The sequence below is a fragment of the Scyliorhinus torazame genome, chromosome 4 (genome assembly GCF_047496885.1).
Source record: "Scyliorhinus torazame isolate Kashiwa2021f chromosome 4, sScyTor2.1, whole genome shotgun sequence".
NCBI classification, from domain to species: domain Eukaryota; kingdom Metazoa; phylum Chordata; class Chondrichthyes; order Carcharhiniformes; family Scyliorhinidae; genus Scyliorhinus; species Scyliorhinus torazame.
Genome location: NC_092710.1, coordinates 326,937,227 through 326,962,781, shown reverse-complemented (window position 1 = coordinate 326,962,781; position 25,555 = coordinate 326,937,227). Strand labels below are relative to the sequence as shown.

At 47.6% G+C, this 25,555-nt stretch overlaps 1 protein-coding gene across 1 annotated transcript in view; it reads right to left on the bottom strand.

Moving 5' to 3' along the window:
• gnmt (glycine N-methyltransferase) overlaps positions 1–25,555 on the bottom strand; it is a 131,293-nt gene that overhangs the window by 28,246 nt on the left and 77,492 nt on the right. The window contains exons 3-4 of the mRNA XM_072500186.1: positions 7,826–7,939; positions 6,751–6,893 (exon numbers count right to left, since the gene is read on the bottom strand). Of these exons, the coding sequence (XP_072356287.1) occupies positions 6,751–6,893; positions 7,826–7,939 (257 nt within the window). The remainder of the gene's footprint in view (positions 1–6,750; positions 6,894–7,825; positions 7,940–25,555) is intronic.

The window sequence follows — 25,555 nt, the reverse complement described above, 5'->3', positions numbered from 1 at the left end:
CCCACTGTCCGCCACTATGGTCTTTGCCTCAAACATTACCCGCTTCCCCACTAATATAGCCACCCCCCTGTTTTTTGCGTCTAGCCCCGAATGAAACACCTGCCCCACCCATCCTTTGCGAAGTCTGACCTGGTCTATCAGTTTCAGATGCGTCTCCTGCAGCATAACCACATCTGCCTTAAGTTTTTTTAGGTGTGCGAGTACCCGTGCCCTCTTAATCGGCCCGTTCAGCCCTCTCACATTCCACGTGATCAGCCGGGTTGGGGGGGCTCTTTACCGCCCCCCCCCCCCTTGTCGACTAGCCATCTCCTTTTTCAATCCAGCTCCTCACCCGGTTCCCACGTAGCCGTATCTCCCCCCAACGGCGCCCGCCCGCCCCGACCACCCCACCCCATACCAGCTCCCCCTTCTCCCCAGCAGCAGCAACCCAGTTAATCCCCCACCCCCCCCCCCCCCCCCCCAATGGCCGGCGCCCCCTGCTCCTCATCCTCCCTCCCACGACATGGGGAAGAGAGAAAAATTACAGGGTCGCAGGATTAACAACTTGGGAAATCATCTCTTCCCCCATTTCCCCCCCTTCACCCCACGTAATCACCCCACCACTTTGTCCCAAACGTTCTTTTTCTAGCCCGCTTATTCCAGTTTCTCCTCAACAATAAATGTCCACGCCTCTTCTGCCGTTTCAAAGTAGTGATGTTTCCCTTGATGTGTGACCCACAGTCTTGCCGGCTGCAGCATTCCAAATTTAACCTTCCTTTTGTGCAGCACCGCCTTGGCCCGATTAAAGCTTGCCCTCCTTCTCGCCACCTCCGCACTCCAATCTTGATATACGCGGATCACCGCGTTCTCCCACCTACTGCTCCGGGTTTTCTTTGCCCATCTGAGGACCATCTCTCTGTCCTTATATCAGAGAAATCTCACCACTATGGCTCGAGGAATTTCTCCAGCCCTCGGTCTTCGCGCCATAACTCGATAAGCTCCCTCCACCTCCAACGGGCCCGTCGGGGCCTCCGATCCCATTAACGAGTGAAGCATCGTGCTCATATATGCCCCGACGTCCGCCCCTTCTGCACCTTTGGGAAGACCAAGAATCCTTAAATTCTTCCTCCTCGCATTATTCTCCAGCACCTCCAGCCTTTCACAAACCTTTTGTGTTGTGCCTCGTGCATCTCTGTCTTCACCACCAGGCCCTGTATTTCGTCCTCATTCTCAGCAGCCTTTGCCTTCACGACCCGAAGCTCCTGCTCCTGGGTCTTTTGCTCCTCCTTTAGCCCTTCAATCGCCTGTAATATCGGGGCCAACAGCTCCTTCTTCATCTCCTTTTTAAGTTCTTCCACGCAGCGCCGCAGGAACTCTTGTTGGTCAGGGCCCCATATTAAACTGCCACCTTCCGACGCCATCTTGCTTTGTGCCTGCCTTCCTGGCCGCTGCTCTAGAGGATCCACCGCAATCCGGCCACTTTCCTCTCCTTTTTCCATCCGTGTCCAGGGGGGATTCCCTTCTGGTTTACCGCACAGTGTCTTTAGCCGTTAAAATTGCCGTTGGGGCTCCTATTAAGAGCCCAAAAGTCCGTTCCACCGGGAGCTGCCGAAACGTGCGACTTAGCTGGTCATCGCCGCACCCGGAAGTGACTCTTTCGATTTTTGATGATTGCACTTGTTTTGTTTTGTGGTACAACCTCGTTGCTCTGTTGCACCCGACACCTTCCTATGTATATAGTTTAGCCTCATGTACATGTTGTAGATATTGCACACACATATTCAGCTGCACTCAGTACACACCAATATTTATTACCTTATAAGCACATATTCTTGTAAAAAAAGGGGGGATGTCATGATATTCATATAAACAAATCATGGTGCAATCACACACACACACTGATGGACAGATCGACGTTCCAATCAACACACACGCAACATCACAGCCAATCACCAGTGAGAGCACACGCACTATAAAACAGGGAACACCACAGTTCCCGCTCATTCCAGCAGGAGATAGCTCGGAGCACAGAGCTCACAGCGTGCCACTCAGACACACACCATGTGCTGAGTGCCTCTCTAAGATAGTGTTAGGACTGGGTCCACAGGTTAACGGGTAAAGTACGAACCACAGCCATAAGTTAACAGATGTTGTTATCAAGAGTAATAAAGCAGAGTTGAACCATCAAAAAACCGTGTTGGTTCGTTTGTATAGCGGAACACCCACACGACATATACAAGTCAAAGACATCCCCAACAATAGTGCAATTTAGATCAAACAGATAGAGATAAGAAGTACCAGGCACTCTCAGCCCTTCCCCTCCACACACAGAAAAAGATTGCAAAGAATTCCCCCAAAACCCCCATCATAACCACACCTTTTTAACTATTTTCTTTTTTATTCTCCCCCTACCAAACCTCCAACCAAACAAGAAGCCCAAAAAGGAAACATTCAGGGAAACCACGAAAAAGAACAAGAAAAACACATCGCAACAAAATACATCAACCTAAAAAGGTTGAGAAAACGAAAAGAACGGACCCAAGCATGCAGGCATCTCTCAAAGCGAGAGAAACAAACTGGACTTAAAAGTTCAACCATGAGTCCAAGAGTCCTTAGCTCAGAGCCAGCCCTTGCTTCTTAACAAAGTCCATCGCCTCCTCGGGTTCCTCAAAATAGTGGTGCTGACTCTCATACGTAACCCACAGTCGCGCCGGAAAAAGCAGCCCGAATTTCACCTTGTTCTTGTACAAAATCTGCTTCACCTGCCTACAGCCTCCCCTCCTCCTGGCCACCTCAGTGCTCAGGTCTTGGTAAACATGCAGGGTGCTATTGTCCCAGGTACAGCTTTGTGTGCTCTTGGCCCATTGCAGAACCCGCTCCTTGTCCAGGTACCTGTGGGATCGGACCACCATCGCTCGTGCGGGGTCCCCTCGTCGCGCCTCACCTGCGCTCTGTGTGCCCTGTCCACCTCCGGCGGGCGAGGGAACACCTCATTCCCCAGCAGCTTCTGGAACATATCTACCACATACACGGCAGCATCCAGCCCCTCAGCCCCCCCGGGAGGCCAACAATTCTTACATTCTGCCGTCGAGATCTATTGTCCAGGTCCTCCAGCCTTTCCAGGAGCATTTTTTGTTGATCCCTCAACCTCCGAATCTCCATGTCTGCCACCGTTTGAAAGTCGGCCTGCTCCTCCACCGTCTTCTCCAGCTTCTGGAGCTTCTCAGCCTGATCATCCAGCCTTTTTTCCAATCGGTCCATCGACTTCTGGAGCGGCTCCAAATTATCACGCATCAGAGCTGAAAAGCCCTTCTGCATGGCCTGTAGCAGCTGCTCCATTGGAGGCTGGGCAGTCGGCGCCTTGCTCTGGACACCGGCCATATTGGTCTCTCTCACAGCCTCCACCGTGCCCTTGTTTGACCACTTATTATGCTGTTTACGGTCCCTCCGGCTTCTTAAGTCCATGTAACTCTGTATGGGTTCAGTGCCTGAGTACTATTGCTTTCCAGTTCCGCTCTCAAAAGTGCAAAAAAGTCGGTGGAAAAGGTCCAAAAGTCTGACCGAAACGGGAGCCACCAAATGTGCGACCTACTCCCTCATAGTCACCACCTGAAGTCCCCTTGATCCCCTTATTAATCAAGAACCTATCTATCTCTGTCTTAAAGACACTCAGTGATTTGGCCTCCACAGCCTTCTGCGGCAAAGAGCTCCACAGATTCACCACCCTCTGGCTGAAGAAATTCCTCCTCATCTCTGTTTTAAAGAATTGTCCTTTTAGTCTGAAATGGTGTCCTCTGCTTCTAGCTTTTCCTACAAGTGGAAACATCCTCTCCACGTCCACTCTATCCAGGCCTCACAGTATCCTGTAAGTTTCAATAAGATCCCCCTCAACCTTCTAAACTACAACGAGTACAGACCCAGAGTTCTCAACCATTCCTCATACGACAAGTTCTTCATTCCAGGGATCATTCTTGTGAACCTCCTCTGGACTCTTTCCAAGGCCAGCACATCCTTCCTTAGATACGGGGCCCAAAACTGCTCACAATACTCCAAATGGGGCCTGACCAGAGCCTTATATAGCCTCAGAAGTACATCCCTGGTCTTGTATTCTAGCCTTCTTGACATGAATGTTAACATTGCATTTGCCTTCTTAACTGCCGACTGAACCTGCACATTAACCTTAAGAGAATCGTGAACAAGGACTCCCAAGTCCCTTTGTGCTTCTGATTTCCTAAGCATTTCCCAATTTAGAAAATAGTCTATGCCCAAATTCCTCCTTCCAAAGTGCATAACCTCATATTTTTCCACATTGTATTTCACTCGCCACTTCATTGCCCACTCTCCTAGCTTGTCCAAATCCTTCTGCAGTCCCCTTGCTTTCTCAATACTACCTGTCCCTCTACAGATCTTTGTATCATCTGCAAACTTAGCAACAGTGCCTTCAGTACCTTCTTCCAGATCATTAATGTATATTGTAAAAAGTTGTGGTCCCAGCCCAAATCCCTGAGGCACACCACTAGTCACCGGCTGACATCCTGAAAAAGACCCCTTTATCCCCACTCTCTGCCTTCTGCCAGTCAGCCAATCCTCTGTCCACACCAGGATCTTACCCTTAACACCATGGGCTTTTAACTGATTTAACAGTCTCCTATGCGGCGTCTTGTCAAAGGCCTTCTGGAAATCTAAATTAATCATGTCCACTGGTTCTCCTTTGTCTAACTTCCTTGTTACCTTCTCAAAGAACAACTTTTGCAGAATCACAATATCCTCATCACAACATGCCCTTCCACCTATTTCCGTATCCTCGGCAACTTTTTAAAAAGCATTTACGTGATGTGGGCATCGCTAGTTAGACCAGCATTTATTGCCCATCCCTAGTTGCCCTTCAGAACGCATTGAGTTACCTTCTTGAACCGCTGCAGTCCCTGAGGTGTAGCTACACCCACTGTGCTGTGAGGGAGGGAGTTCCAGAATGTTACCCCAGTGACAGTGAATGAACGGTGATATATTTCCAAGTCAGGGTGCTGAGTGACTTGGAGGGGAACCTCCAAGTGGTGGAGTTCCCAGGAATCTGCTGCTCTTCTCCTTCTAGATGGTCGTGGATTTGGAAGGTGCTGTCTAAGGAACCTTGGCGAGTTACTGCAGTGCATCTTGTAGATGGTACACACAGCTGCCACTGTTCGTCGGTGGTGGAGGGTTTGAATGTTTGTGGAAGGAGGAGCAATCAAGCGGGCTGCTTTGTCCTGGATGGTGTTGAGGTTTTTGAGTGTTGTTGGGGCTGCACGTATTCAGGCAACTGGAGAGTATTTCATTACACACCTGACCTGTGCGTTGTAGATGTTTTTTTTGCGGGGGGGGGGGGGTCAGGAGGTGAGTTACTCACAGTAGGATTCCAAGCTATCAAGCCTGGTAGCCACAGTATCAATTTGGATAGTCCTAAGGAAACCTTATATTCTTTTCCTTCTTCCAGATCATTGATGTAAACTGTGAACAATTGCGTGTCAAGAACTGATCGCTGTGGTACTCCACTAGTTACATGTTTCCAATCTGAACAGGATCCATTTATTCCAACTCTCTGTTTTCTATGTGACAGACAGTTTTCAATCCATGCTAACACACTTCCTCCAATTCCAGAGATTTTACTTTATGCACCAGCCTCTTATGCCGCACCCGGTCAATCTAAATTTGGAAATCTAAATACACCACATCTACAGGTTCCCCTCTATCGACTCTCCCAGTTGCACCCTCCAAGAATTTGAGCACATTTGTCAAACATGATTTAATTTTCATAAAACCATGTTGACTAGGTTTGATAATATTCAGCTTTCCTAAATGATTCGCTATTTCCTCTTTGATTATTGACTCCAGCATTTTACCAAAAATAGATGTTAAACTAACCGTCCGAGAATCCCCTGCCTTCTGCCTTTCTCCCTTTTTGAACAATGTGAGGGGACTCACATTGGCTGTTTTCCAATCTTTTGTACCCTCCAAGAATTTAGCGAGTTACAAAAAATTGCAACCAATGGGCCTACTATCTCTGCAGCCACTTCCATTACATCCCTAGTGTGCAGTTCATCGGGTTCTGGTGACTTGTCTCTCTTTTAGCCCCTTGAGTTTCTCTAATAATCTATCCCTTGCAATTGGGATTTTTGGAAGTTCTACCATGTTATTTGAAAGCAGCCCATCTAATTTCTTTGGGATATTCACGGTGTCTTCCACGGTGAAGACTGACGCAAAAGATTTATTTAGCATATCCGCCAATTCTTTGTTTTCTCTTGTTAATTCACCAACCTCATTCAACAAAAGTCTGACATTTACCTTCACTGCCCGCTTCCTATTTACATATTCATAGAAACTCTTGTTTGTTTTTATACCGCATGCAAGTTTTCTCTCCAAATTCATTCTCTCCCTTAGTGAGTCTTTTGCTGCTGGATGCTAAAAACCTCCCAGTCCTCTGGGACAGGATTGATTGATTTATTGTCACATGCACGGATGTACAGTGAAAAGTATTTTTCTGCAGCCAAGGGAACATACACAGTACATACACAGTAGACAAAAAGAATAATCAACAGAGTACATCGACAAACAGTGATTGGTTACAGTGCGGAACAAGGGCCAAACAAAGCAAATACATGAGCAGGATGCAGAACAGGCAGATGTAGATACATGAAATATAAAATAAGAAGCATTTTGTAACCCCCTTAGATAGAAAACACTGCACACAAAGGCAGCACACCTTGCAACAGCTCCCGTTTTACTGAGGTGAATTACCTTGTAGTAAATGTTTTTGCCTTTTGGTGCTTGGCCAGTTTCCAGGATGGCATCGTAGTTCCGGTGGTCAATGATTAAAATCCCGCCTGGTTTCACCATGCTGGCAATATTTTTCAGGGCAAGCTTTTGTTCACTCTGGTCACCTGGAGTGGAACAAAACTCAAAACAGTTCCAACTGGCCCATTCACGGGTTTCAAAGGGTGAGTTAAATCCATGAAAAAAGATTGAGTGAGAACCCTTTCCGCCCTGAAGAGATGCAATGAGGGCAGTACGAGCAATCCGGTCCCAGGAAGCGAGATGAAACTTTTAAAGAGCCAGTGTCCTCCGTTTTGACAGTGTTTATAGTTTTAAACCCAATCGGCAAGGATTTTTTTTTTCAATTCATTCATGGAATGTGGACCTCACAGGCTGGGCCCTCTTTGCTCTTAAGCACTTATGCCCATCCCTAATCCTTTGGAAAACAAAACGAGTGGAGAAGGAGCAGATCCGGAAGTAAAGTATTTTTGCAGCACGGCTTCTGGGACATGTGGAGCATGGCTGTATCCCCAGCTTTAACAAGCTAATCGCTAAACCCACCTCCTCAGCTCTATGATTTCCATGTATATCATTCTGTGACCACTCTCTTTCTCTCTCTAAGCTCTCCCCAATGACCCTTCACGTTCCAAAAGGGGTCTTACTAATCCATTACTCATCATTCATGGCATGTGGGTGTCACTGGCTGGGCCGGCATTTATTGTTGATCCTTAAGTCACAGACCAGGATGGCAGATCTTCCTTCCTCAAAGGGCATTCGTGAACCAGATGGGTTTTTACGACAACCAACAATGGTTCCATGATAACCGTTGGACTTTTAATTCCAGATCTTTACTGAATTCAAATTTCACCATCTGCTGTGGTGGGATTTGAACCCAGGTTCCCTCAGAACGTTGATTTGGGTCTCTGGATTTCTGGTCCCGTGACAATCTCACTACGCCAGCCTTCCATGAGCTGCGAACTTGGCCTGCCGGTATCACATGAGGATACTTGTCACCATTATCTTTGGTCATAAAAGAATGAGAGGTCTGATAAAATATTACCTTTGACGTCCGGCAAATGTGCAAACGAGTTTCCTAAACAAATGACAGCATCGAATCCATTACCAGGTTTCTGGATGTCATTAGGCAACGTCAACCAGTTAGCTTCTTCAATCACTGCAAAGTAAAGTGAGGTAATTAACGGTTACAATTACGGAATCAAAGAATGGAAATTGCTCGGCCACTAACTCATTCAACTATTGAAAGAGACATAAAGACATTGGGCGGGATTCTCCGACCCCCCCCCCCCCCCGTGAATCCCGAACCGCCGGCCGGCGACTTCTCCAGCACCGAAAATTCAGCGAATCTCGCGCCGGTCGGCGGCCCCCCCGCCTCCCCCCCCCCCCCGGCGATTCTCCGGACTGTGATGAGCCAAAGTCCCCCTGCTGTCATGCCAGTCCCACCGGCGTGAATCAAACCACCTACCTTTTCATTTCATTTCATTCATGGCATGTGGGTGTCACTGGCTGGGCCGGCATTTATTGTTGACCCTTAACAGCCTTTCACCGGAGTGGCTTATTAGGCCATTTCAGAGTCGACCACATTGCTTTGGTCCTGGAGTCACAGACCAGGATGGCAGATTTTCCTTCCTCAAAGGGGCTGTTTATCACAGGGTTAAATCGCTGGCTTTGAAAGCAGACCAAGGCAGGCCAGCAGCATGGTTCGATTCCCCGTACCAGCCTCCCCGAACAGGCGCCGGAATGTGGCGACTAGGGGCTTTACACAGTAACTTCATTTTGAAGCCAACTTGTGACAATAAGCGATTTTCATTTTTCATTTTCATTACCGGCGGGACTGGCGGCGCGGGCGGGCTCCGGGGTCCTCGAGGGGTGTGCCCCCACGGTGGCCTGGCCCGCGATCGGGGCCCACCGATCCGCGGGCGGGCCTGTGCGGTGGGGGCACTCTTTTCCTTTCGCCTGGGCCATAGCCTCAGCGATGGCCGATGCGGAAGTGACACCCCCCTGCGCATGCGTGGGGATGACATCAGCAGCCGCGCGCATGCGCGGACTTCCGTCGACCGGCGGAGTCGCTTCGGCCCCGGCTGGCGTGGCACCAAAGGTCTTTCCCGCCGGCCGGCGGCACGCCAACCACTCTGGCACGGGCCTAGCCCCTCAAGGTGAGGGCTTGGCCCCTAAAGGTGCAGAGAAATCCGCACCTTTGGTGCGGCCCGACACCGGAGTGGTTCCCGCCACTCCATCCCGCCGGGACCCCCCCCGCCCGCCGGGTATGGGAGAATCCCGGCCATTATGTCACAGAAATAGACTATTCGGCTCGTTAAATCCATGCCAGTCCTCTGTGAAGGGATCCAATCAGTCCCACTCCCATGCTGCAACCTATAGCCCTAAAAGTCTATTTCCCTCAAGTACCCATTCAGTCCCCTTTCAAAATCATTCGGTCTGTCGTCTATCACCCTCGTGGGCAACCTTTCAGGTCACTACCACCTCACATCTCCCTCCAAGCCCCCCCCCCCCCCCCCCACCTCACCACCACCACCATCACACATCTGCCCAAAACCTCGGGTCCCCCGAGTCCGTGTACCACCAACTAATGAGAACAGCGTTTCTTTGTCTAGCTTATTTAAGCCTGTCATATTCTTGTACACCTCTTTCAAATCTCTCCTCAAGCTCTTTTGTTCCGGCTCACCAATCTAACCTTGTTGTTAAACTGCAGGGTGCGCGCTTTCAACGTGGGGAAGGAGAGAGTTTAACGTTCCTTCCGTTAATTCTCATTCATGTCCAGTAAAGTGAGAGTCATTGGTGTACTGGCATTTCTGTGCATTATTGAGGTGAAGCAATTTATTTATTTATTCGTTCCTAGGATGGGCATCGCTGGCATTTTATTACTCAATGACCTGAGGTCATTTAAAAGTCAAGCATATTTCTGTGGATCTGAAGTCACATAGAGGCCAGACCAGGTATGGACGACAGATTTCCTGCGCTAAAGGGCATTATAGAACATAGAACATAGAACGATACAGCGCAGTACAGGCCCTTCGGCCCACGATGTTGCACCGAAACAAAAGCCATCTAACCTACACTATGCCATTATCATCCATATGTTTATCCAATAAACTTTTAAATGCCCTCAATGTTGGCGAGTTCACTACTGTAGCAGGTAGGGCATTCCACGGCCTCACTACTCTTTGCGTAAAGAACCTACCTCTGACCTCTGTCCTATATCTATTACCCCTCAGTTTAAAGTTATGTCCCCTCGTGCCAGCCATTTCCATCCGCGGGAGAAGGCTCTCACTGTCCACCCTATCCAACCCCCTGATCATTTTGTATGCCTCTATTAAGTCTCCTCTTAACCTTCTTCTCTCCAACGAAAACAACCTCAAGTCCATCAGCCTTTCCTCATAAGATTTTCCCTCCATACCAGGCAACATCCTGGTAAATCTCCTCTGCACCCGCTCCAAAGCCTCCACATCCTTCCTATAATGCGGTGACCAGAACTGTACGCAATACTCCAAATGCGGCCGGACCAGAGTTCTGTACAGCTGCAACATGACCTCCCGACTCCGGAACTCAATCCCTCTACCAATAAAAGCCAACACTCCATAGGCCTTCTTCACAACCCTATCAACCTGGGTGGCAACTTTCAGGGATCTATGTACATGGACACCTAGATCCCTCTGCTCATCCACACTTTCAAGAACTTTACCATTAGCCAAATATTCCGCATTCCTGTTATTCCTTCCAAAGTGAATCACCTCACACTTCTCTACATTAAACTCCATTTGCCACCTCTCAGCCCAGCTCTGCAGCTTATCTATATCCCTCTGTAACCTGCTACATCCTTCCACACTATCGACAACACCACCGACTTTAGTATCGTCTGCAAATGTACTCACCCACCCTTCTGCGCCTTCCTCTAGGTCATTGATAAAAATGACAAACAGCAACGGCCCCAGAACAGATCCTTGTGGTACTCCACTTGTGACTGTACTCCATTCTGAACATTTCCCATCAACCACCACCCTCTGTCTTCTTTCAGCTAGCCAATTTCTGATCCACATCTCTAAATCACCCTCAATCCCCAGCCTCCGTATTTTTTGCAATAGCCTACCGTGGGGAACCTTATCAAACGCTTTGCTGAAATCCATATACACCACATCAACTGCTCTACCCTCGTCTACCTGTTCAGTCACCTTCTCAAAGAACTCAATAAGGTTTGTGAGGCATGACCTACCCTTCACAAAGCCATGCTGACTATCCCTGATCATATTATTCCTATCTAGATGATTATAAATCTTGTCCCTTATAATCCCCTCCAAGACTTTACCCACTACAGACGTGAGGCTCACCGGTCTATAGTTGCCGGGGTTGTCTCTGCTCCCCTTTTTGAACAAAGGGACCACATTTGCTGTCCTCCAGTCCTCTGGCACTATTCCTGTAGCCAATGATGACATAAAAATCAAAGCCAAAGGTCCAGCAATCTCTTCCCTGGCCTCCCATAGAATCCTAGGATAAATCCCATCAGGTCCCGGGGACTTATCTATTTTCAGCCTGTCCAGAATTGCCAACACCTCTTCCCTACGTACCTCAATGCCATCTATTCTATTAGCCTGGGGCTCAGCATTCTCCTCCACAACATTATCTTTTTCCTGAGTGAATACTGACGAAAAATATTCATTTAGTATCTCGCCTATCTCTTCAGACTCCACACACAATTTCCCATCCCTGTCCTTGACTGGTCCTACTCTTTCCCTAGTCATTCGCTTATTCCTGACATACCTATAGAAAGCTTTTGGGTTTTCCTTGATCCTTCCTGCCAAATACTTCTCATGTCCCCTCCTTGCTCGTCTTAGCTCTCTCTTTAGATCCTTCCTCGCTACCTTGTAACTATCCATCGCCCCAACCGAAACTTCACACTTCATCTTCACATAGGCCTTCTTCTTCCTCTTAACAAGAGATTCCACTTCCTTGGTAAACCACGGTTCCCTCGCTCGACGCCTTCATCCCTGTCTGACCGGTACATACTTATCAAGAACACGCAGTAGCTGATCCTTGAACAAGCCCCACTTATCCAGTGTGCCCAACACTTGCAGCCTACTTCTCCACCTTATTCCCCCAAGTCACGTCTAATGGCATCATAATTGCCCTTCCCCCAGCTATAACTCTTGCCCTGCGGTGTATACTTATCCCTTTCCATCATTAACGTAAACGTCACCGAATTGTGGTCACTGTCCCCAAAGTGCTCTCCTACCTCCAAATCCAACACCTGGCCTGGTTCATTACCCAAAACCAAATCCAACGTGGCCTCGCCTCTTGTTGGCCTGTCAACATATTGTTTCAGGAAACCCTCCTGCACACACTGTACAAAAAACGACCCATCTAATGTACTCGAACTATATATTTTCCAGTCAATATTTGGAAAGTTAAAGTCTCCCATAATAACTACCCTGTTACTTTCGCTCATATCCAGAATCATCTTCGCCATCCTTTCCTCTACATCCCTAGAACTATTAGGAGGCCTATAAAAAACTCCCAACAGGGTGACCTCTCCTTTCCTGTTTCTAACTTCAGCCAATACTACCTCGGAAGAAGAGTCCCCATCTAGCATCCTCTCCGCCACCGTAATACTGCTCTTGACTAGCAGCGCCACACCTCCCCCTCTTTTGCCTCCTTCTCTTAGCTTACTAAAACACCTAAACCCCGGAACCCGCAACATCCATTCCTGTCCCTGCTCTATCCATGTCTCCGAAATGGCCACAACATCGAAGTCCCAGGTACCAACCCACGCTGCCAGTTCCCCTACCTTGTTTCGTATACTCCTGGCATTGAAGTAGACACACTTCAAACCACCTACCTGAACGCTGGCCCCCTCCTGCGACGTCAAATCTGTGCTCCTGACCTCTATACTCTCATTCTCCCTTACCCTAAAACTACAATCCAGGTTCCCATGCCCCTGCTGCATTAGTTTAAACCCCCCCAAAGAGCACTAACAAATCTCCCCCCCAGGATATTTGTGCCCCTCAGGTTCAGATGTAGACCATCCTGTCTGTAGAGGTCCCACCTTCCCCAGAAAGAGCCCCAGTTATCCAAAAATCTGAAACCCTCCCGCCTGCACCATCCCTGTAGCCACGTGTTTAAATGCTCTCTCTCCCTATTCCTCATCTCACTATCACGTGGCACGGGCAACAACCCAGAGATAACAACTCTGTTTGTTCTAGTTCTGAGCTTCCATCCTAGCTCCCTGAAAGCCTGCCTGACATTCTTGTCCCCTTTCCTACCTATGTCGTTGGTGCCAATGTGGACCACGACTTGGGGCTGCTCCCCCTCCCCCCTAAGGACCTGGAAAACACGATCCGTAAGACATCACGTACCCTTGCACCTGGGAGGCAACATACCAAACGTGAGTCTCTCACGCTCCCACAAAATCTCCTATCTGTGCCCCTGACTATAGAGTCCCCAATTACTAATGCTCTGCTCCTCTCCCCCCTTCCCTTCTCAGCAACAGGGACAGACTCCGTGCCAGAGGCCCGTACCCCATGGCTTACCCCTGGTAAGTCGTCCCCCCCACAAGTATCCAAAGCGGTATACTTGTTTCTCAGGGGAACGACCGCAGGGGATCCCTGCACTGACTGTTTTTTCCCAGTCCCTCTTACAGTTACCCACCTATCTCCAATCTTTGGTGTAACTAATTCCCTGAAGCTGCTATCTATGACCCCTTCTGCCTCCCATTAGTGAAGCTGATGGAGTTTTATGACAATCGACTAAGGTTTCAACGTTCATCATTAGAATTTTAATTCCAGATTCTTATTGAATTTAAATTTTACAATCTGCCCTGGTAGATTTTGAACCCAGGTCCCTAGAACATTACCTCGAGTCTCTGGATTATTGGTCCAGTGACAATACCAATAAAATTGCTCTTTCAGAGCCAGTGATGCATAATCATGGACTGAGTATGTCAGTAAGAATCCAGTTACAGAAAAGATGTGCGAGTTAGGTGGTTTAGTTGTTAAATTGTCCCTTAGTGTCCAAAGATGTACAGGTTAGGTGGATTGGCCATGCTAAATTGTCCCTTAGTGTCCAAAGATGTGCAGGTTAGGTTCTGGTCGGGTTGGGTGGGGTTACGGGGTTAGAGCGGGGGAGTGGGTCTAGGTAGGGTGCTCTTTCAGAGGGCTAGTGCAGACGTGATGAGCCAAATGGCCTCCCTTTGCACTGCAGTGATTCATTCAACACTTTAAAGGATTTTTGTCACGGTTAGATTGAAAGCATGAGAGTGAAAGTCCCTCACCAGGTCGATGATATGTAATTGATTGCATTCTCTGTTGGGCCGTGGAGGGGGATGGTGGGGGCAGGAATGGAGGGGAACCCTCAACAGCGCATCCTTTGGAGAAGCCTAGAATCATTGGCACAAACATCTGGATTTCCACATTTAACTGTGCATGCATGGACTCCAGAAGCTGCTGTCACTTTCAGTGGCGTACCGGTCGTGAACGAATGCTGACTGGTTCCACAGATCTGAGGTCCAGGCCACTCAACAATTTTAGCAGAATGGACTTGTAATTGGCAGTACGGAGGTGATACGTTTTAAAACAAATTGTGTTCCTTTCTCAAGAATGACAAAGCCAATGCGCAGGGTGGACAGGCCAAGGGCGTAATCCATCTCCCGGCGGCATGGGGTGGCTTCAATGGGAAATCCCATTGACAAACAGCGGGAAGAGAGAATCCCGCCACCAGCGAACCGCACACCACCGAGAAACACGCGGCTGTGAGACCGGAGAATCCAGCCCTTGATCTGAGCCAAAGGGCACAGAGGTGACACATCTGGGAGTCTGGTGTCTCTATCTTTTTATAATGTGGATTCCAGAACTGCACACAATACTCTCGCTGTGGCCTAACCAATGTTTATACAGTTCCAGTTAAACTCCCTCCTCTTAAACTCCATACCTCAGCTAATAAAGGCAAGTATACCATATGCTTTCTTAACCACTTTATCCACCTGCTCTGCTACCTTAAGGGATTAATGTACATGCACAGCAAGGTCCCTCTGATCCTCTTGGCTTCCCAGGGTCCTGCCATTTATCATAATCTAGGACAAAGGTTCGGCACAACATCGCGGGCCGAAGGGCCTGTTCTGTGCTGTATTTTTCTATCTTCTATGTTCTATATTTTATTAGGAAGACTAAGGAGGCTTCATAATTCTCTCAAAATAAATAGGACAGTGGAGCAGAGGAGTTTGGAGATGCGCGATGCATAAATCGCTAAAAGTAAAGCCAAAGGTTAAAAAAAAAACTTTATTTTTTTTAAAAGCAGACAGAGCACCGGGGTAGTTTTCTAGGAGAGAATTGAAAAGCAGAGAAGTTATATTCAACGTTTGCTCGCTCACAGGTGAGAACTGTGATCAGTTCTGGTCAGCATTTTACAAAATGGAAATGGAAAAGTGCAAAGTTGGAGAATGGAGGCTTTTTCGGCGGGATTCTCCGTCTGTTTACGGCTGCGGAATTCTCCTCCCATTCATGATGTATTCCCTTGTCCTGTTTCTTCTTCCAAAGTGCATCACCTCGCACGTATCAGGGTTAAATGTCATTTGCTACTGCTCTGCCCATCTGACAAACACATCTATATCTTCTTGTAACCTACAACCCTCTTCTTCACTATTAACCACCCAACCAATCTTGGTGACATCTACAAACCTACTTACTTATCATTCCCCCCACGTTCTCTTCTATATCATTTATACATATAACAAACAATAAGGGACCCAGCATTGATCTCTGTGGAACGTCGCTGGACACTGGCCTCCAGTTACTCAAACAGCCTTCTATCACCACCCTTTGTGTCCTATCACTAAGCCAGTTTCGGATCCATCTCGCCAAGTTTCCTTGAACTCCACAGGCTTCAAACTTTTCAATCAGTCCCAATGCAGGACCTTGTCAAAGGCTTTGCTAAAATCCATATGAACTACATCAACTCCACTTCCACACACACTCGGTCACTTTATCAAAATATTCTCTCAAATTTGTGAGGCATGAACTCCCTCTGACAAAGCCCTGCTGACTATCCCTGATCAACCCTCCAAAATTCTCTCTGCTAGTTCCCCCACCATTGACGTGATACTGACCAGTCTGTAATTCCCTGATTTATCTCCATCACCCTTCTTGGAAAACTTTGCGTCAGAACCCCTGCAATTTCCTGCCTCGCCTCCCACAGCTGCCTCGGAAACAATTCATCCGGGCCTGGGTATTTGTCCATTTTTAAGCCCTCCAAAGCCGCCAATACCTCCTCACTTCCTATGTCAAACTGCTCAAGGTTCACACCATCCCATTTCCTGAATTCTGCACCTACGTCCTCCTTCTCCTGGGTGAAGACTGATGCGTCATATTCATTTAACACCCTAGCAAGGTCTTGCAGCTTCACACACAGATTGGCCCCTTGATCTCTAATGGGCCCTACTCTTTCCCTGGTTAACCTCTTCCCCTTAATCTTAGGGTTCTCCCTAATCTTATTCACAGGTCTGTTTTCATGCCCCCTTTTAACTCTTCTAATTGCTTGCTTAAGTTCCTTGTTGCACTTCCTATATTCCTCTAGGGCAGCAGTGGAATTTCTCCCTTTGGGCTTGCTAAAAGCCTTTCTCTTCCTCCTCATTCAGTCCTGGATTGGCTTAGACATTCAGGATTCCCTGAACATATTGCTCCTACATTTCCCCCATAGGGAACATGTTGGGCCTGTACTCTCCCCATTTCCTTATTGAATGCCCTCCATTGCTCGACTGTACAATTTACTGCCAGAAGCTGTTCTCAGTCAAATTAGGCCAGATCCTGCCTTATTTTAGTAAAACTTGCCTTCCCCTAATCCAAAGTCGTCTTTTGCAGATCATCTTTTTCTTTGTCCACAACAAACTTGAACCGTACTGTGTTTTGTTCGCTATCACTAAAATGCTCCCCCACTGCTACATTGAACTCTTCTCCAGCTTCATTCCCCAGAACCATATCCAGCATAGCTTCATCTCTTGTTCAGTCTTGTACTTATTGATACAAAAAGCTCCCCTGAATACATTTCAAGAAATGTAGCCCCTTTACAATATGACTATCCCAATTTATGATGGGGTGTTGAAATACCATAGTATAAATACCTGATTATTATTCTTACACACCTCATGTCCTCTGGTGGGGGTCTCTGTAATCGGAGTTTCCTGTAACTGGCCGATTGCTCTCTCGGGGGTCCCTGGTGGGAGGCCGTGGGGAATGGTGGGGGCGGGGGGGGGGGGGGCGAGAAGTCAGGTCACCCTCGTACTGTGGGGGGGGGAACCCATAAAACACCGATGGGGGGATGGGCAGAATTGTGTTACAGTTGGGGGGGGGGGGGGAAAGAGGGTCGGCCGCTGGACCTCGCTATCGGGTCACTCACTCAAAATGGCGGGATTCGCTACCGAATCCCTCGCAATCCCCGCTATGCAAAATTTGCACGGCAAAGGATTGTGAATTGCCTCTGGATTTTCACTCCCAGCATGAGCGCAAATCTGTTCCGATGCATCTCCAGCGGGAGAATATAGGACGGGATTCTCCGACCCCCCCGCCGGCTCGGACAATCCCGCCCCACCGCTCTGATGCAGGCTGCCGAATTCTCCGGCGCCGGTTTCCGGGCGGGGGCGGGGATCACGTTGCACCGGTCGGGGGCCGTTGGCAGCACCCCCCCCCCCGGCAATTTTCCGGGCCCCAATAGGCCAAGCAGCCGCCGTCTTTGGCCAGTCCCGCCGACGTGACATGGTCCCACATGGACCTGGCTGGGAGGCCGTCTAGTGGAGTCCTGGGGGGAGGGGGTGCTGGGGGATCCGGCCCCAGGCCCACGATCTGCGGGCGGGCCTGTGCCGTGGGGGCATTCATTCCTTCCGCGCCAGCCTCTGTAGGGCTCTGCAATGGCCGGCGCGAAGAAGAAACTCTCTGTGTATAGAACATGCCGGCGGTTCTGCACATGCGCGGGACCACGCCAGCCCTTCGGTGCCGGTTGGCACAGCGCAAACCCCTCCGCCGCCGGCCTAGCCCCCAGGAGTGCGGAGGATTCCACAATTTCCGGGTGGCCCGACGCCGGAGTGGTTCGGGCCGTTCTTGGCGTCGGGCCATCAAGCCAAGTGCGGGAGAATCCCGCCCATAGACTCCCAACAGGAGAATTCCAGCCCTGATCTTGGCCTTAACTCCACACTTTACTTCCTGCCCCCCCTTCCCCCCTTGACACTCTTATAGTTCAAAAATATATCTTTCTCAGAAAACCCGATCCATAATCCAGCCTTCATTGCTCTCTCGGGTAGTGAATTCCAAAGACTCACTCCCCTCTGAGAAAGGAAATTTGTCCTCATCTCCATCTAAAATAAGTGATCCCTTCCTACTCCCTATTTTGAAACTACGCAACCCTCACAAAGGAAAACATTCTCTCAGCATCCGCCTCGTCAAGCCCGCTAAAAATGATACACATTTCAAGAAGATCATTTGCCATCATTCTAAACTCCATTCAGTATAGACTCAATCTCCACAAGCATTTCGCATTCCCTTCCCTTCTTCTTAGGAATTACCAAACCAAGTAGGGGATGTTCAAGAGGCCAGAGTTAGATGAGCACAGATATCACAGAGGGTTGTTGGACAGGAGGAGATCACGGAGGTAGGGGAGGGCAAGACCATTGATGGATTTGCAAACAAGGTTGAGAAGTTTAAAGGCAAGATCCAATAATTTGCTTTCAAAAGGGAAATGGAAAAATACGTGAAGGAGAGAAAACTTCAGGGATTTGGGGAAAGATGAGGACAGTGGTCTAATTATTTGCCTTCGAAAAAGCGGGTGTGGACTGGATGTGCCGAAAGGGCTTTTTCTTTGCTCAGTGTGCTAGGATTCCAGAATGACTCAGCTGCAAGACCTAGTCCCTGCTAAGAATATAAATTTCAGTGCAAGCACCAGATTAAATGTATAAAGGAGCATTATTAGTATCTGGAAGAGTTCACATTCCGATCCCTGGTCACTGATTTTTGATATGAGGGTGCATTGATGTGCGTGGCCCTCAGGGTACAACTTGCGATTCCTTCCTCTGTCTCAATAATGTATCAAAGCCAATTTCAAACCAAGAGAAATCATTTAGGAAGAATACTTGATGGCTGACAGCAACACTTGCTAAAGTCAGGGCGTTTCCTCAATTAAGCCTGCAATCACTCCCGGGTATCCATTATTCTATATATAAACCATCTGAACCACTCGATTAGATCACAGTCTGCAATCACTCCCAGGTATCCATTATTCTATATATAAACCATCTGAACCCTCGATTAGATTCCAGTCTGCAATCACTCCCAGGTATCCATTATACTATACATAAACCATCTGAACCCTCGATTAGATCACAGTCTGCAATCACTCCCAGGTATCCATTATTCTATATATAAACCATCTGAACCCTCGATTAGATTCCAGTCTGCAATCACTCCCAGGTATCCATTATACTATACATAAACCATCTGAACCCTCGATTAGATCACAGTCTGCAATCACTCCCAGGTATCCATTATTCTATATATAAACCATCTGAACCTCTCGATTAGATTCCAGTCTGTAATCACTCCCAGGTATCCATTATTCTATATATAAACCACCTGAACCACTCGATTAGATCACAGTCTGCAATCACTCCAAGGTATCCATTATTCTATATATAAACCATCTGAACCCTCGATTAGATTCCAGTCTGCAATCACTCCCAGATATCCATTACTCTATATATAAACCATCTGAACCCTCGATTAGATTCCAGTCTGTAATCACTCCCAGATATCCATTATTCTATATATAAACCACCTGAACACCTCGATTAGATTCCAGTCTGTTCTCACTCCAAGGTATCCAGTATTCTATATATAAACCATCTGAACCCCTCGATTAGATTCCAGTCTGTAATCACTCCCAGGTATACATTATTCTATATATAAACCACCTGAACACCTCGATTAGATTCCAGTCTGTAATCACTCCCAGATATCCATTATTCTATACATAAACCATCTGAACCCTCGATTAGATCAGTCTGCAATCACTCCCAGGTATCCATTATTCAATATATAAACCATCTGAACCCCTCGATTAGATTCCAGTCTGTAATCACTCCCAGGTATCCATTATTCTATATATAAACCTGTGAACCCCTCGATTAGATTCCAGTCTGTAATCACTCCAAGGTATCCAGTATTCTATATATAAACCATCTGAACCCCTCGATTAGATTCCAGTCTGTAATCTCTCCCAGGTATCCATTATTCTATATATAAACCATCTGAACCCCTCGATTAGATTCCAGTCTGTAATCACCTCCAGGTATCCATTATTCTATATATAAACCATCTGAACCCTTCGATTAGATTCCAGTCTGTAATCACTCCAAGGTATCCAGTATTCTATATATAAACCATCTGAACCCCTCGATTAGATTCCAGTCTGCAATCACTCCCAGGTATCCATTATTCAATATATAAACCACCTGAGCCCGTCGATTAGATTCCACTCTGTAATCACTCCAAGGTATCCAGTATTCTATATGTAAACCATCTGAACCCCTCGATTAGATTCCAGTCTGTAATCACTCCCAGGTATCCATTATTCTATATATAAACCATCTGAACCCCTCGATCAGATTCCAGTCTGTAATCACTCCCAGGTATCCATTATTCAATATATAAACCACCTGAGCCCCTCGATTAGATTCCAGTCTGTAATCACTCCAAGGTATCCAGTATTCTATATATAAACCATCTGAACCCCTCGATTAGATTCCAGTCTGTAATCACTCCCAGGTATCCATTATTCTATATATAAACCATCTGAACCCCTCGATCAGATTCCAGTCTGTAATCACTCCCAGGTATCCATTATTCTATATATAAACCATCTGAACCCCTCGATTAGATTCCAGTCTGTAATCACTCCCAGGTATCCATTATTCTATATATAAATCATCTGAACCCCTCGATTAGATTCCAGTCTGTATTCACTCCCAGATGTCCATTATTCTATACATAAACCATCCGAACCCCTCGATTACATTCCAGTCTGTAATCACTCCCAGGTATCCATTATTCTATTTCTGAACCATCTTAATCTCTCGATTAGATTCCAATCTGTAATCACTCTTAGGATTCCATTATTTAATATGGATACTATCTGACTCCCGCCATTATGTTCAAGCGCAGGGCAGCAGGGTGGCCCCAGTGGTTAGCACGTTCTCCCGGCTGTTCCAGTTTCCTCCCACAGGTCCCAAAAGACGTGCTGTTAGGTGTATTGGACATTCTGAATTCTCCCTCTATGTACCTGAACAGGCGCCAGAATGTGGCGAAAAGGAGCTTTTCACAGTTACTTCATTGCAGTGTGAATGGAAGCCGACTTGTGACAATAAAGATTATTAAATTATTATTGAAAAGAATGTGCTGTCATCAATCATTTTCGTCATCTGTAATTGTCAACAATGTATTCAAGACTGAAGGATATGACAGCTTCGATCTTCTTCCTTATTCGTGGCACATGTAGATATCTGTACATTCCACCAGGGGTCAGTGAACAGCAGTTGTCTGACTCATTCTCAAACTGGGCTCAGTGCTTTAAATACCCATGGAGAGCTTGCACCAGTGATTCAGGTATGAATAAATCATCTGAACCCTCGATTCGATTCCAATCTGTAGCTACACGGAATCATAGAGGTCTACAGCACAGAAAAACACTTTGGCCAATTGCGTCTGGGCCAGTCAAAAACAACCACCTCAGTGTTCTAATGCCATTATCCAGCACTAAGCCCATGCCTTGTTTGCCTTGGAATCGCAAGTGCACAACTAAATACTTCTTAAATGTTACGAATGGCTCTGCCTCCATCATCCTTTCAGGCAGCGAGTTCCAGACACCCACCACACACAGAATCACATGGGACCTGCACCGACACGTGAAAAACACCTGACTGTCTACTTAATCTCATATATCACGACCCACAGCCTTGAATTTTATGGCGTGCGTGGTGCTCATCCAGGTACTTTTTAAAGGATGTGAAGCAAACCGCCTCTACCACCCTCCCAGGCAGCGTGTTCCAGACCGTCACCACCCTCTGGGTAAAATACTTCTTAAAACCCCCCCTAAACCTCCTTGTACATGTGTCCACTCGTGACTGACCCTTCAACTAAGGGGAATAGTTGCTCCCTATCCACCCTGTCCATGCCCCTCAAAGAATAAAGAACAAAGAACAAAGAAATGTACAGCACAGGAACAGGCCCTTCGGCCCTCCAAGCCTGCGCTGACCATGCTGCCCGACTAAACTAAAATCTTCTACACTTCCTGGGTCCGTATCCCTCTATTCCCATCCTATTCAAGTATTTGTCAAGATGCCCCTTAAACGTCACTATCGTCCCTGCTTCCACCACCTCCTCCGGTAGCGAGTTCCAGGCACCCACTACCCTCTGTGTAAAAAGCTTACCTCGTACATCTACTCTAAACCTTGCCCCTCTCACCTTAAACCTATGCCCCCTAGTAATTGACCCCTCTACCCCGGGGAAAAGCCTCTGACTATCCACTCTGTCTATGCCCCTCATAGTTTTGTTGACCTCTATCAGGTCGCCCCTCAACCTCCTTCGTTCCAGTGAGAACAAACCGAGTTTATTCAACCAAATCAACCCAATTCAACCTCATAATACACTTCGATCAGATCACCCCTCAGTCTTCTCTGCTCCAACGAAAAGAACACTAGCCAATCAAACCTCTCTTCATAACTTAAATGTTCCAGCCCAGGCAACATCCTGGTGAATCTCCTCTGCACAGGCTCTGGGTGAAAAACGTTTAGCTCACATCCCTTCAAAACCTCCCGTCCCTAGCCTTAAATCTTTGCCCCCTGGTCATTGATCCCTCCACCAAGGAGAAAAGCTTCTTCCTGCCTACTCTACCTCTGTCTCTCATATCTCAATCATGTGCTCCGTCAGACTCCTCCGCTGGAAGGAAATCAACCCCAGTCTATCCAATCTCTCTTCATAGCTAAAACTCTCCAGCCCAGGCCACATCCTGGTAAATCGCCTCTGCACCCTTTCCAGTGCTATCACATCCCTCGAACTGCACACAATACTCCAGCTGTGGCCTAACCAACGTTCCATTCGGTTCCAGCAGAACCTTTCTGCTCTGAAATTCAATGTCTCGGCTAATAAAGGCAAGTGTACTGCAGAGGCGGCAGAAGAGGATTCTGGGAGAAGTCAACTCAGTCACCTCGCCTGTACTGTGGGTAGCCGAAGAACCCATCCAGTGACAAACAGGAGGAAGATCATCCAGCAGAGACGTCAGAAGAGGATTCTGGGAGAAGTCAACTCAGTTACCATGACAGCACAGCCAGCAAATAAGTGGTTGGCTGGTGACTGGTAAGTAGTTTTTTATTTTTTATTTCTATTTTCTTTTCTCTTATTCTCTCTTGCCGTTGTTGTAATGTTAACTTAAAAGTTACGTCCTGGCAATAGATCCCAGACCCGTGTCATGCTCCTCCTGGGTGATGGTTTAGCACAGCGGGTTAAACAGCTGGCTTGTAATGAAGAACAAGGCCAGCAGTGCGAGTTCAATTCCCGTACCGGCCTCCCTGAACAGTCGCCGGAATGTGGCGACTGGGGGCTTTTCACAGTAACTTCATTGAAGCCTACTTGTGACAAAAAGCGATTATTATTATGTTGGAATTCAGGGACCCTTCAGATGTTCCTGACTCCTTCACGTGCAGGATGGCCACTCCTTCATTTCCACATGGACTCTCACCAACTTTTACAGATACACCATAGAAAGCATCCTATCGGGCTGCATCACAGCCTGGTATGGCAACTGCTCGGCCCAGGACCGCAAGAAACTTCAGAGGGTCGTGAACACATCTTAGTCCATCACATGAACCTGCCTCCCATCCATTGACTCTATCTACACCTCACGCTGCCTGTGGAAAGCGGGCAACCTAATTAAAGATCCCTCCCACCTGGGTTATTCCCTATTCCAACTTCTCCCATCGGGCAGGAGATACAGAAGTCTGAGAGCACACAAGACCAGATTCAAAAACAGCTTCTTCCTTATTGTTACCAGACTCCTAAATGACTCTCTTATGGACTGACCTGATTAATACTACACTCCTGTATGCTTCACCCGATGCTGGTGTCTATGTATTTACATTGTGGACCTTGTGTTGCCCTATTATGCATTTTCTTTTCATTTTAATTTACTTTCATGTACCAAATGATCTGTTTGAGCTGCTCGCAGAAAAATAGTTTCCATGTACCTTGGTACATGTGACAATAAAGAAATCCAAATCCAAATGTTGTCCAGCTGCAGCTCCTGTTAGACCGCATGACGGCTCTGGAGCTGCGGATGGACTGACTTCGGAGCATCCGTGATGCTGAGGAAATCATGGACAGCAAGTTCAGTAAATTGGTCACACTGCAGATAAACATTACTGAGGAAGATAGGAAATGGGTGACTACCAGAAAGAGGAAGAGTAGGAAGGCAGTGCAGCGGTTCCCTGAGGTCATCTCCCTCCAGATCAGATACACTCTTTTGGATACTGTTGAGGGAGATGGCTCACCAGGGGAAGGCTGCAGCAGCCAGGTTTGTGCACCGTGGCTGGTGCTGCTGTGCAGGAGGGCAGGAAAAAGAGTTATGGTGATAGGGGATTCGATTGTAAGGGGAGTAGACTGGTGTTTCTGTGGCCCCAAACAAGACTCCAGGGTGGTGTGTTTCCTCCTGGGTGAAAGGGTCGAGGTAAAAAACGGGATGAGGTCCTACAACCTGAATTTAGGGAGTTAGGAGTTAAACTAAATGAAATGAAATGAAAATCGCTTATTGTCACAAGTAGGCTTCAAATGAAGTTACTGTGAAAAGCCCCTAGTCGCCACATTCCGGCGCCTGTTCGGGGAGGCTGGTACGGGAATCGAACCGTGCTGCTGGTCTGCCTTGATCTGCTTTCAAAGCCAGCGATTTAGCCCTGTGCTAAACAGCCCCTAAAAGCAGGACCTCAAAGGTAGTAATAGAACATAGAACAATACAGCGCAGTACAGGCCCTTCGGCCCACGATGTTGCACCGAAACAAAAGCCATCTAACCTACACTATGCCATTATCATCCATATGTTTATCCAATAAACTTTTAAATGCCCTCAATGTTGGCGAGTTCACTACTGTAGCAGGTAGGGCATTCCACGGCCTCACTACTCTTTGCGTAAAGAACCTACCTCTGACCTCTGTCCTATATCTATTACCCCTCAGTTTAAAGTTATGTCCCCTCGTGCCAGCCATATCCATCCGCGGGAGAAGGCTCTCACTGTCCACCCTATCCAACCCCCTGATCATTTTGTATGCCTCTATTAAGTCTCCTCTTAACCTTCTTCTCTCCAACGAAAACAACCTCAAGTCCGTCAGCCTTTCCTCATAAGATTTTCCCTCCATACCAGGCAACATCCTGGTAAATCTCCTCTGCACCCGCTCCAAAGCCTCCACGTCCTTCCTATAATGCGGTGACCAGAACTGTACGCAATACTCCAAATGCGGCCGGACCAGAGTTCTGTACAGCTGCAACATGACCTCCCGACTCCGGAACTCAATCCCTCTACCAATAAAGGCCAACACTCCATAGGCCTTCTTCACCACCCTATCAACCTGGGTGGCAACTTTCAGGGATCTATGTACATGGACACCTAGATCCCTCTGCTCAGCCACACTTTCAAGAACTTTACCATTAGCCAAATATTCCGCATTCCTGTTATTCCTTCCAAAGTG